General features: G+C 41.6%; 1 protein-coding gene across 1 annotated transcript in view; it reads right to left on the reverse strand.

The window, feature by feature from the left end:
- The window catches only part of ACOT12 (acyl-CoA thioesterase 12), a 34,096-nt gene extending 28,195 nt beyond the window's left edge, over positions 1-5,901 (reverse strand). Inside the window, exons 1-2 of the mRNA XM_050716465.1 lie at positions 5,766-5,901; positions 3,153-3,222 (exon numbers count right to left, since the gene is read on the reverse strand). Of these exons, the coding sequence (XP_050572422.1) occupies positions 3,153-3,222; positions 5,766-5,901 (206 nt within the window). The remainder of the gene's footprint in view (positions 1-3,152; positions 3,223-5,765) is intronic.
- Positions 5,902-12,619: the final 6,718 nt, after the last annotated feature.

Raw genomic sequence — 12,619 nt, forward strand, 5'->3', positions numbered from 1 at the left:
CTCCTCTCACTGCCAGATTTTCAAATGAGTTGTTATCAAGCAATATAATGGAAAATAGGAAAACTGTTTCTTTACAATACCAGACCAGAAGAATGAATTGCAAAGATTTTTTTTCTTTCTTATTCACATTCAAGAACGCAGGCAGAAACCTTAATATGGGGAAAAAAATGGTTCGAGGAATGAACCATTCCTTCTTCTGCAGGTCCTTCTGCAGAGACACACCTTTTGAAGATACTCATAAATTTTTCTATTACTCACTGCAAACATGCAAACACAGTAACATAATAGTTCCAAACTGCACAGCAAAGGGAACCACCAGTGCATTTAAAAAATGAGAGGGTATTCAGAACAATAGCATAGTATTTGTGTTCAGGCTTGGCAAAGAAGTTATCGATACAGTCTTGTAAAAAGCCTTTACAAAGCTCAGAAAGAGAACTCACTCAAGTATCCTGAAAAACCTCTGAAGATTCTGAATCTGCCACAAAACTCCCAAGAGGATTACAGTAACACAGCAATAGAAGAAATGAGAAGTACAAGGTGAAAAAAGGGAAGTTTATGGCACGCACTGACAGTGAGCATGAGGCTTTCCTATAAAGAGGGAGAGTTCAGAGTCTGTGGATGCTTGCTGAAGATGTCACAGTTGCTGTGAAGGACATCACGATGGCAGATTGTCCATGAGGTTCCCTGCACAGCAGGGAATGCAGCAGTCTCTACCCCATTCTTCCACACAAGATTGTTTATTTGACCTTTGCCAGCAATAGGTCCCTGGCGACCTCTCTTCCTCTTTGTGAGAACATTGCATAAAAGAGGTTGAGAGAGGTAAGGTTGCATCTGTTAATGCTTCAGTGAACTGCAGAGTTTGAGGGAACAGCAGGACAAAGCTGATGTGATCTCACTCAACCTGAGGAGCCAGTCCTGCAATAAGATGGGTTTGGATTTCAAGAGACATTGAACTCCCTGACTGACTTACATCTCCTTTGGTGTTCCAGTCTACATAGCTGAATTCACATTTCATTGCAGAAAAGTGTAGTCCTCTGGGGTCCATGACCATAACAGAAAATAAAGATGTCAGAACTGAGATTATAAGACAGTACGATAGGAAAATGTCTTTTCATATACTTTCCAAAGCTGTTTCAAAATGAAATGTTTTACGTTGTATCATGTATTCTGTCTTTGGACAAACAGATTTATTTAAGCCAAGACAGCTGATCAGCTTGGGCATTTAAATAGGTATTTAAGGGCAGAAGTCACAGAACATCACACTTTCACTTGTAACTGGGAGAAGGATTCTGAAATACATTAGAATGGTTAACATACGGAGCATTAACAAAATTTAAATGTAATTTAAAGTTAGATGTTCTTACTACTACTGATCTGCTGCATATTAAAAGATGAGGAAGATGAGGAAGATGAACATATTTCTTATGGCATAAAACTGAGTGTTGCAATATATAGATATATTATGAAAAAATGTATTTCCATGTCAATTGAAGAGAAATAAGCACAGAAGAGTTAATCCTTACAGAGCATACCTAAGCTGAGTTACGTAAACGAAGCCTTACAGCAGGTAACTTACAAAACATTTTTTTTTTACCTTTTAAGAGATAGAAGAGCTCTTACTAATGCCAGACATTTGTATAATTTGGCAAAGTTTAGGAAATGACACAGTGAACTATGAACAGGATGTTAGGGATGACTGAGGCTGAAGAATAATTACTGAAACCACTTCACAGTTACTAGACTTATACCTCAAATTCTTAATAATAATGAAACATTCGCCCTACAAATGGAAGTAGAGCTACAGACATATTTAGAAACAAATTTGAAAGGATAGTGTTTTTATTCTATTTTAGAAGCTCAGGTCTGCTCTCAGAAACAAGTGAGGAAAATGCTCTGAGGCTACTGAAGTCTGAAATACTATGCCTGAAACAAAAACTCTGACTTCATTTGTAGATCTGTGATCTACAGATGTGTAGATCTGTGACCTGTTCATCTGTGATCTCTGTTTTTGCAGAGAGGATTATTTCCTAAGGAAAAATTTAAAAACACAGAACAATTACAGGCAAGACAAATATTTGAAATCACATTTTGTAGAACAGGCCAAGAACTTGTGATTTCTAGACTCAGCATAACCATATTCACTTGCTTTGCTGTTGGTTCTAGTTCTCATCTTAGTAGCCACTGGTCTAAAAACTTGCTGACCAGAAGTGCAAGCAAGTATTTATTTACATCAGCTGCACATCTGACAACCAACATTGGTTGGCTTACAGTTATGATCACTGCATGTGCATTGGTCTGTAACCAGGTCCACCTCACCTGTGCCATCATTTATGTACTCATTAATTTCTAGTTTGCAAGATGCAAAAACACACAAGAAGTTTGTAGGATATTTTGCTTCTTTTGTTTGCATCTTGCTGCTTCAGCAGCTCAGGTTCTGTAACACGACGAACTTCCACACACAGTTTTGCTTATTTATTTAAATGTAAGCAAACCATGGCTTTTACATAAGCACTTAAATACAGCATTAACTACAAAGTAATGACTTCACGTTTTCAGCAAGATATCATTTAGAAAAAAAATGTGCCATTTCCTCCTACAGTGTTTTTTATCCCTTACAAAATCATGGAGAATGGTTAAAACAAAAATTTTTGGCTTTTAAGCTTTGTATTACCTTGTACAGTTACTAAATACTCAATAATCACAAATGTAAAACATTTGTTTCGTTACATGAAGATAGCCTTTTAAAAGAGCTGAAAGAAAGAGACAGTAAGAAATAAACTGAAACAGCACCTACAACAAAAATTGTACAGCAACCTTTGTGAGTTTTATAAGTGTATTCCTTATTGAGCACAGATAAGTCATGGCCTGTGGCATTCACTTCAACTAGAGCCAAAGATCACTGGGACATTGGTTTCTCACCTGGCATCTACGTTGCCAGGTCAAAGTAACTACAGTTTATTTTAGATCTGTGAAATTTATCTCTGTTTTCTACGTGGGTCAGGCTATCGCCGACAGGAAAGAGCAATTTGGAGACTTAACCCCATGGCTCTGGGGAGTTTGCTGGCCCAGTATTTTATAATGCCTCAGTTTATCTCTGCCAAATAAGAATCTCTAAAATGAAAACATTTCATCATTGCTAGCTGGTTTTGTACCTGGCAGCCTCTTCGAACTGTATGTCATCCATAGACGCTGTCACACAAGACACAGCAGCGTGTTTCTCAGCTTCAAAAGAGACACAAGGATAGACAATTACTACATTGCACTTGCAGCAAGCCATTCACCTATGTATTTGCAAGTCTGAAGTGGAGCCTTTAGAATAAAGGAAGCTAAAATAAGATTAATACTTACCATGAAATAAAGGGAATATCAGGAAATGAGACTAGATGATTATAATGGTTCTCCTGAGTTTGAAAAGCTCTAACTATTTAAGGTCTTCCTCTAAAAAAGAGTATTCTGAATGAGAGCTATCAAGCATGTTCCAGGGGAAAAGAGTATTAACAGGTCTACAGAAATCCCAGTAACCAACCTCAAAATGAGAATGCTGTGAATGTCAGCTATGTTAAACCTGTCTAGAAGGTTATGTCACTTGAGAATTCTCAGACACAGGAGAAAGACTTACTGGCTTGGTAGTATGGTCACAGCTGTGGAAAGCAGGTTAAGTACATGCCCCCGCTATTATATTAACAACCCAGGAATATAAAAAATACAATCAAGATTTACACATTGGAAAAGAGTATTTACTTTTTGTAACAATTTGAAAATATTGTTATCAAAATTTGTAGTGTTCTTCATCTCCCTAGATTATGAAAAATAATATATCCTATTTTTATTAATTGGGAAAAATAATCTTGAAAAGGTAAATATCTCTGCTGTTAACATTTGGTAGTCCAATAGTCATCTTTTTATACCAAGTTATTGTGATTTACTGTTTATTTGACCATAGCGCCTAGAGTTTCACATCACAGGCTAAATTCCTCATCCCCTAGGGTCTGTGGAACAGGCTCCCCAGGGACATAGTCATGGCAATGTCTATCGGAGTTTAAGAAGCATTTGGACTGTGTACCTAGTCATATGGCTTGAATTTTTGGGTAGACCTTTATGGTGCCAGGAGTTGGTCTCGATGATCCTTATGGGTCCCTCCCAACTCAGAATATTCTGATTCTGTGATTCTATGATTCCATGTAAGCACAGGGAACCCCAGCTCCAGAAAGTTTCCTGGGTGACATAGGCAAAAAAAAGAGGAGTCCTAGGAAACCTGGACAACGGTACTCTGTCCAACAGAGAGAGTTCTTACTCCCATGGAGCCCAACAATATTTTTGTGACCATTTGAGGAAAAGGCTTGGAGGAACTGGAGAGAGGATGGTGCATAAATTGTATAATTACCTGAAGAATTCCTTTTTAAAATATGAGGGTAAAACACATGAAGGCACTTATCAGAAACACAACAAACTGTGCTGAAGGGAAGAGGTCACTAAAGACTAAGAGGCTAGAGCTCCCACAGCGTAATGCAAGATGATGAGTAAGACTGTGATCGATAAAAAACAGCCTCAAAGTGAAGCAAGCAGACAGGTGGATCAACCCTGAAGCTGCAGGACATGGAACAAAGGAGGTGCAAAATCCAGGCACTTGCAACTGCAGCAGCTGGCACCAGCACAGGGGAAAGGTGCTAAAGCCAAACAAATCCTGCCTGGCATGCTGAGTTTGCTGGGACACAAGAGCCAAGCTAGGGAAAGCATTAAAAAACTTCTGTGTGCAATGGTACTAGCTGTGTGGCACAAGGCAAATCAAGTAAAAGCAATTACTAAAGGTGGACTGGAAAGCAAGCTCCCCTGTCAGGTTTGCAGCTGATGAGGATCACAGATTCGCTGAAGTGCAGGGAGCAGGCACCAACCATTGCAGCAGCAGGGGCTCTGCCACATCAGTGCACGGAGTCGAGTTACGGGCTTTCTACCATCAGTTAGCAGCCTCTCCATGAAGAGCGCTTTTAAGAGAGAAATCGCCAAAGGGCTGAAGCCAAGCAGTTCCCTAGTGCCACCATAAACCTCTAACAAACGTGCGGTCACCCTGGGAAGGTGAAGCCTGCCAGGTGGTTGCTGCATAGGACAGGTCCTCCAGCATCCCACAATTTGTGGGAAAAGTGGGTTATGTACTGCTGCAAGCCACCAAGCCTGACACATGCCTGCACAGCCAGCACACCACGCTGCGTGGCAAAACCATCCATCTGGGCAGGAGCTCCCCCGTAACAGCCGCTATTCCCTAGAAGTCTTCCTATGGACCGCAAGCCCATGTGATACACTTGGGAGCTCGCCGGCAGCAGAGCCTGGGGTTTTCCAAGAGGCAGCGTTCACTTCTAGAAGCTAGCTGAGGGGTGTTAGGAGTTTTTTAAGCTGGTGTTTCTTGCGTTTTTTCTCTGAATATGCTTAAATTAGGGCTTTTCTTTCCTTTTCTCGTGCACCTGTCATTGCTCCATCCCCGATCTCCCTGTTAGCTCTCACCGCTGCCTCTCACCCCACACCCCCTTTGTAGCCTGCTCCTCACCCCAATCCCCTCCACGACCCCTCGGGGGCACAAAGCCGCCCCCTTCCCCTCCTGCCACCAGCAAAAGCCGGGAGGGAGCCGCCGATTTCGGGGCGAGGAGAGGAGGCAGCGCCCGCACGGGCGGCCCGAGGAACTTGGGGGCTCCGGGCGGCAAATGGCGGCGGGGGCGCCCCAACCCGCCGCCCCCTGAGGCGTCGTCGCCCCCGGGGCGCCGCCGCCCGTCTACCTGCCAGGCAGGCGGTGGCGTCCATCCACTTGAGGAGCTGCCCGGCGCTCAGCTCCCCGCGGTGGTTGGCGTGAGCCGGGAAGACGGTCTGGCACATGCGGACATCGCCGCCCGCCGCCGCCCCGCACCGCTCCATGGCACGGCGGGTGAAGAGGGCAGCGGCGGCCGAGGCTGCCCCGGCCACCGGGAGGCAGCGCCGGGACGAGCCGGGCCGGGCCGCCCTTCCCGCTCCCTGCCGGGACGGTCCCGCCCCACGACGGCCGTGGCCGAGGTGGACTCGCCCTCCTCTGGACGAGGCCGGGCTGCGGTGGGGCGGGAAGGTGCCTGCGGGCCGGGGCGAGGCCGGCGTCGGGGTGCCCGGCCTCGAGCCGGCAGCCAGGGGCTCCCGGAGGCTGCGCGCCTGACCTGGTCTCGGAGGGGAGAACACGACGCCTAGATTTGACGGGGAGCCTTTTTTTTTTTTTTTTTTTTTTTTTTTTTTTTATCCCTGGATGTTCGGTCAGCCTCTCCTTTCTGTCATCTAGCAGTGGCTCTTTACCCACTGTTCCAACCGCAGGCTTCCCGTGTTTATTAAAAACATACTGAAATAATTTTGTGCCATGAATGTTCATCTAAACATTGTTAAAGATCCAGCTTTAACCCATAAGAGCAGGGAAAATTTGAATGTTAACCAACCTGCCACGCCAAGATAAGAGTTTCTCAGTACAGTAGGGATTTTCTTCCAACATGGTCTGTTACTATCCTTACACCATAGCAAGATCTCTGTTTCTTTGTCACATACGCTTTTTAGCAAGCAACAGGATGGCTGTACCACCACACTAGATTCGTTCCAAAGGATACTGGCGCTGAAAGTCAGCACGCAGTGCCATTCCCTGAATTTATCTCTGTTCTCTTGCTTGAGAGCAGTTTGTTGTGAAATCTCTTTTCCCTCTTTGACTGGGTTCTGCGGAGGACAGAAACGTGGCAGTGTCATAGCTCAGCCTTACGATCAGAATGGGGCTTGGGAACGGCATGCAGCCAGTATTTTCTCGTTCCTCATCTGCTCAGTCCAGATGAGAAAAATTCAGGCTTCATTATCAGCTTCTCACACCACAGATGCTGGATCTCGGAAGGTAAGTAAGTAACTAAGTATTTTGCTATTAAAAAAAAAAATAATAAAAAATTGTCCTCTGCCTGCATAGGCCAATAATATGTACATTTGTTTTTAAGAATATCTTGTCATGCCCATTGACTGGGCTTTCCTGAAGATAATCCTTATTTGTTGTTCTCTTCCAGGTAGCTTTCACATCTGTTTAACATGTAACTCTGATCAGGCAATTGGTCCATAATATTTATCTTGACCTTCAGCCAAGCTAGACCTTTGGCCTGGTTTCAGCTAGGACAGAGTTAATTTTCCTCCTGGTAGCTGGTATGGTGCTGTGTTTTGGGTTTAGGATGAGAATAATGCTGATAACACACTGATGTTTAGTTGTTGCCGAGCAGTGCTTACACAAAGCCAAAAACATTTCAGCTTCTCACACTGCCCTGCCAGCCAGGAGGCTGAGGGTGCGCAAGGAGCTGGGAGGGGAGAGAACCAGGGCAGCTGACCCCAACTGGCCAAAGGGATGTCCCGTACCATGTGGAGTCATGCTGAGCAATTAATATGGGGTAGCTGGCCAGGGTAGGGGGATCACTCACTGCCTGGGGACGGGCTGGGCATCAGTCAGTGGATGGTGAGCAATTGCATTGTGCGTCACTTGTTTTCTACGTTCTATTACTATTAATTATTACTGTTATTATTACTGTTGTTATTAGTGTTATTACTGTTATTATTTTCGTTGTTATTGTCATCATAATTATTATTTCTCTTCTTTTTGTGTGCTATTAAACTGTCTTTATCTCAACCCATGGGATTTAACTTTTCCTCCCGATTCTCACTCCCATTCCACTGGGAGGTGGAGGTGAGCAAGTGGCTGTGTGGTGCCTGCTGGTTAAACCACAACATCCTTATTCTAAGAAATGTTACAGAACAAGGGGGTAGTAAGGGAGTTCTGATTTAGAACCAAAATTTCACAGAAGCCCATAATCTAGAATTGTTTATTAGTTGTCTACCAAAATTCTGTCAATGTTTAAACAGATGCGTGCAAGACCAGAGAGTTTCAGGGTCCTTTGAGAAACTACAGACTAATGTGATAATTGTGACATCACGTTCAAAATCTTTTCTTACCAGTTTTCTTATCTTTTCTTTCAGCAGGCGTGGGACGTGCCTCCAGAGTGGCTTTTTTGGGTAACGTTTTAAATACAGATGTCAGTTACTTCACTAAATTGACCAGAATATGTAGCTATGCATCTTTATAGACTATATGTTTCTATTTTCTTGCAATGAATATATCACTCCCTGAAGTTATAAATGTTTTGGAGAGTCATATGTTTCTTTCATAACCCTAGTTATTCCTGCAGAAAAGTTTTGTGTTTTTTTTTGACACAGCTTTTGAAAATACAACTACTTCTTGTAAAATGAAACTTTATTCTAAAATGTATCCAAAATTGCAAGACACAAGCACCATTAAACAGATAAATAGACATATATTTATGTACAGAGAGCATCAAAACACAAAACAATTGTTAATATAATTCTTATACCATTTTAATGAGTATCCATCAATAAAACTTTACAATTTAAAGAAGACTTTTCAGTTGCAAAACAGTTGTAAAATCATATGTATAAATTATGTTTACTACAATTCCAATAACAGAGGCAAAGTAAAATACAAAAATAATAATCAATACTGCAAATTCAAATACAAAACCCAAAGTAATGCTGCACAGGTACATACGTACACTGGATGAATTCATGCAGCTAGGCAGTGCAACAAATTAACTGCTTAGTTTAACTTATCACAAAATGGAACAACCATGTCGGCAAACAGAAGAAAATATATTTTTGTAATAAATCATAGTGCATTTTGAAGTTAGACTTTATAAAATGATTGTTGAGTGATATACTTCTAAAATCCCCCATGTGATCTGAGATTCCCCAGCTCCTCTCCTGCAAAATAAAATACAAATGACAAAAGCTAAAAAACCCACTGTAGTACAGAGTCTGATGTACTGGTACCATCTTGAATTTTTATTCTTGGTATCAGACTTGTTTGCAAGTGTCCATGTCCATAAGGACATACATTACTCCTTGCTATGAAAAGTAAATCTTATATGTTCAAATGTTATCCCCATAAATTGAATCTCACATGATGCGTAGACTGTGCTGGTTTAGAGAGGCACAGCTGAGCCTTGAGAAAATAACTCTTAAATCCCTACGAATTACAGAGAGAGAGTAAAACGGAGGATAGAGAGACCTCTTTATTCGTGAAGCTCCCATCCCTAATTGCTTTGATTACACAAACACAGAATAACATAAAAGGCTTTTATGGCTTGGATGAAATTTTCTGCTAATTTGCTGGGCAAGCGCAAAGCCCATGTTTCTCCACAGAGCTTGCCTTTCACAGTGTAGAAGGCTACGGACTGTTTTGGTTGGTGAAAGGAAGCCTCAGGTAACTGTATGGAAAAATACTTCTGCGGTGAAAATGCTTTAGAGATAAGGAAACAAAATCAGAACAGAACCTCATGAAAACTGTGATTTCTTGTGTAGCTGTGATACTAAAACATGGCTGTTCACCTTTCAGTTCTGCATTGGTTGGTACATCATGATCAAACGTAGTTAAAAGTGAGGCTCATACCTCATCAAATGTTACTGGTTAGGTGTCGAAGTTAGATGAGATACAATTACACAGTCTGACGCTTTTTCCTAAAATCTTAAGTGATAAGCACGCTCAGTGTTTTCACTAGGAAGTCACTGCTAATGCTACATTTCTTTGCTGAGAAGACATTAATGTACAGCAGCCTGTAAACTACCGAAGAGTTGCTCCCTGCATCCTTTGTGCATCCACAACTCCCTTTCAAGCCAATGATAACTTTCGAGTTAATGGGAGTTTCAAGCAAACAAGGGATGCAGAAAAACACCTGTATTGGATAAACAAGGTAGCAATTTATACAGCAGCATTTCTAAATTTTCAACATGCAAGCACATGTAGAGAGAAGCTAAGAGACGGCATGCATTGCAGTGATATGTCATTGTGCTTATGTCTGGTGGAGAACACTATGGCGTTTTCACCTGGGAAAACATAAACATTAGACCCAGAAGACTCAAATAGCCAGTATTAATGAAGCCATCAGCTACTATGTAGTAAAGAATACCCCAAAGGTTTGTCCGCTCATAGCTTATAGATACTGAAGCTGAAGAGAATTACAAAGGCACAATACAAGCCTATATTTCTTGTAAATTATATATATTCATATATTTTTGCTCAAACCACCTCAAGATACTGAATGATAAAATATAACTGAAAATATAAACGTTACTTGAAAGTTAAGCACTAAAAATAAATGCTTGCTGGAGAAGATAGCTCATTACTTGCTACATTTCTACACTTTCTGGGTGCTAAGCTTGTCCACATCTCCTCCATGGCTGACAAAACCCATCAAGATGTTCAAGAATATGGCGATCCATGAGAAAATTGGAAGATTATCAGGCGACAGACAGAATGGTATGCATCTGAAAAGTTGTCCGTAAGTGGCTACCACAGTAACCTTTCCCGCTGCCACTGCTTTACTCTTGGTCCAGAATTCACTGAAGACCCAGAAGCAGTAACAGGAAATTCATATCCATTTTCATGCAGGGATGAGGGTAGGGTAATTCTTGAAAATAATATTTTGGTTTAGTTCAGCACTTAAAATATTGAACAGCAGAGCAGGGATTGTACTAGCATATCATAAAAAGCATTTCTCAATTTTTCTACTCATAGCTACACAAGATGCATATCATTTTCAACACTGAATGACTCACAACTCAGAAAATATAGCAAACATACTAATACCGCTGCTGTTAGACTCATTAAAATATAAAAAATAAATTACACCTACTTTTGTGTGATGAATTTATACGGCAACTTTGGAGGGAGCCACTCTTTGGAGGCCCAGCGGAGAGAATGTGGACACTTTATGAAGGTGAAAAGGTGCAAGTTCAACATTTGTATTTTTAAACCTCAGCTCTTCCTCAGCTTGCAACAAGAATTGGTACAATTGTTATGATTTGGTATGCATGGTTAATGAAGAAAGATACTGAGTTGGGTGAGAATAAAGTAGGTGTATGGTACAAGCCTGAGGTGGAACCTAGATGGGCTTTGCTAACCCAGACAGTAATGCTGTCTTCAAAGACCTGGCCTATCTCAAACTGGGTACTTTCCTTATCTCCAAACCAGCATGTGAAATTATATACATTTACAGAAAGCTTACAAAAAATCCCCATAAACTGCCATTACTACCTGAATTTTCACAATCCTAAATTAGGAGCTTCTAGATTCATTCCTGAAAGCTCTTAGGAAAGGAACCTAGTCATTCCTAGAAAGTATATACATTAATATCTTAGTTACAACCTCACAGCTGAATTTAAAAGCAGCATATGCTATTGCTGGTGTTGATTCATCTATGCAATGGTTTCTTCATATGTTGCTTTAAATGAATGAATCAGTGCAGACAAAGAATGAGAGAGCCCATTTAACAAATAAAGGCGAGAATCTCTAGGCAGGGGTAAAACTTCCAGAAATGTTCAAACAACTTAATTCAAGTTACAACTGTTTATATTAAAAAAAAAAAAAAGAAAAAAAGAAAAAAAGAAGTACAGAAGGAGAGAATACCAAACTGTAGGGCAAAAATCTCTTGTTTGAGACTGAAGGATTTAGAAACTCATCTGGAAGCCACATGGATTCAGATTCTCAGGAGCTTGTTATTCCTGCTCATTGGAGCCTTGTCCAAGGATGGGAAGCTAAGTATAAAAACCCTGAAATCATTCCACCTAATGGTATGCTCTTAAAAGCATGCAGGATATATTAATGGAGAAGGTGATGGATGCCATCATACAATCTTCTGAAGGCATTTCTGCTTCTGCCCCTCCTGTAACTTTGAGAGAAAACCCAATTTGCTGAGGCTGATAATTTTTAGGCAGCTGGTCAGGATAGGATGAATCAGGCCACAGCGTGGAACAGAAACAAGTATGGTATAGAGGTATAAATTTACCCTTACCAAACAGTCTGCAATAGCATTGTCTGAGGCTCCAACCCAGATAATACTTTGTGGTCAGAGACCCATACAATCCATTTCTTTGCAGCTCCCCAGTCTTGCCAGGAACTTTTTAAAGATAAAACAAACAAGCCTGATTTTATCACCTCGTTTCCGTGTTTGGTCCTTAGACATGGAGGCTTCTCCAGACACCAGAGATTCCGGGCGCTAGACTGGCTGTCAGCGGCACCTCCTGGGGGGAGGCTTTCTGCATACACAAGGGCACACAGAGTTTTATCTTGGTACAACAGAACTAATCCCACCAAACCTCTCAGCAGCTTAACGGCTGTGGAGAACAGCTGGACATTTCAAAAACGATTTTTTAAAGAAGGGAGGCCTTCGGGTGCAGGCCTGTTTTCTGACACAAAAAGGCTTCAGGTTAAGATGTATGTGTGGTACAACTGCTCCTAAGGGCTGCAACTGGAATTGTTATGATCCCTCAAAGCAAGACCCTATACCCCTTGGAAAGGGACCATTGTCAGGCAGCTTTTTGGACCTCTCTCAGCACAGCCTGCTGCTCTTCTGAAACAATCCAAGAAGCTGCTTTTGAAAGTCATGAGAAGGTTCTAAAGAAGTTTGTGGCTGGGGTGATTACTTGCCCTAACATAACACACACATCTGCATATTTATAATACTGTGGGAATTTTGTGTTGCCATGCTTTTGAACTGTTCTCGTATGGCATGAATTAGCTCTTTGCACT

This window comes from Cygnus atratus, chromosome Z (assembly GCF_013377495.2).
Source record: "Cygnus atratus isolate AKBS03 ecotype Queensland, Australia chromosome Z, CAtr_DNAZoo_HiC_assembly, whole genome shotgun sequence".
NCBI lineage: Eukaryota > Metazoa > Chordata > Aves > Anseriformes > Anatidae > Cygnus > Cygnus atratus.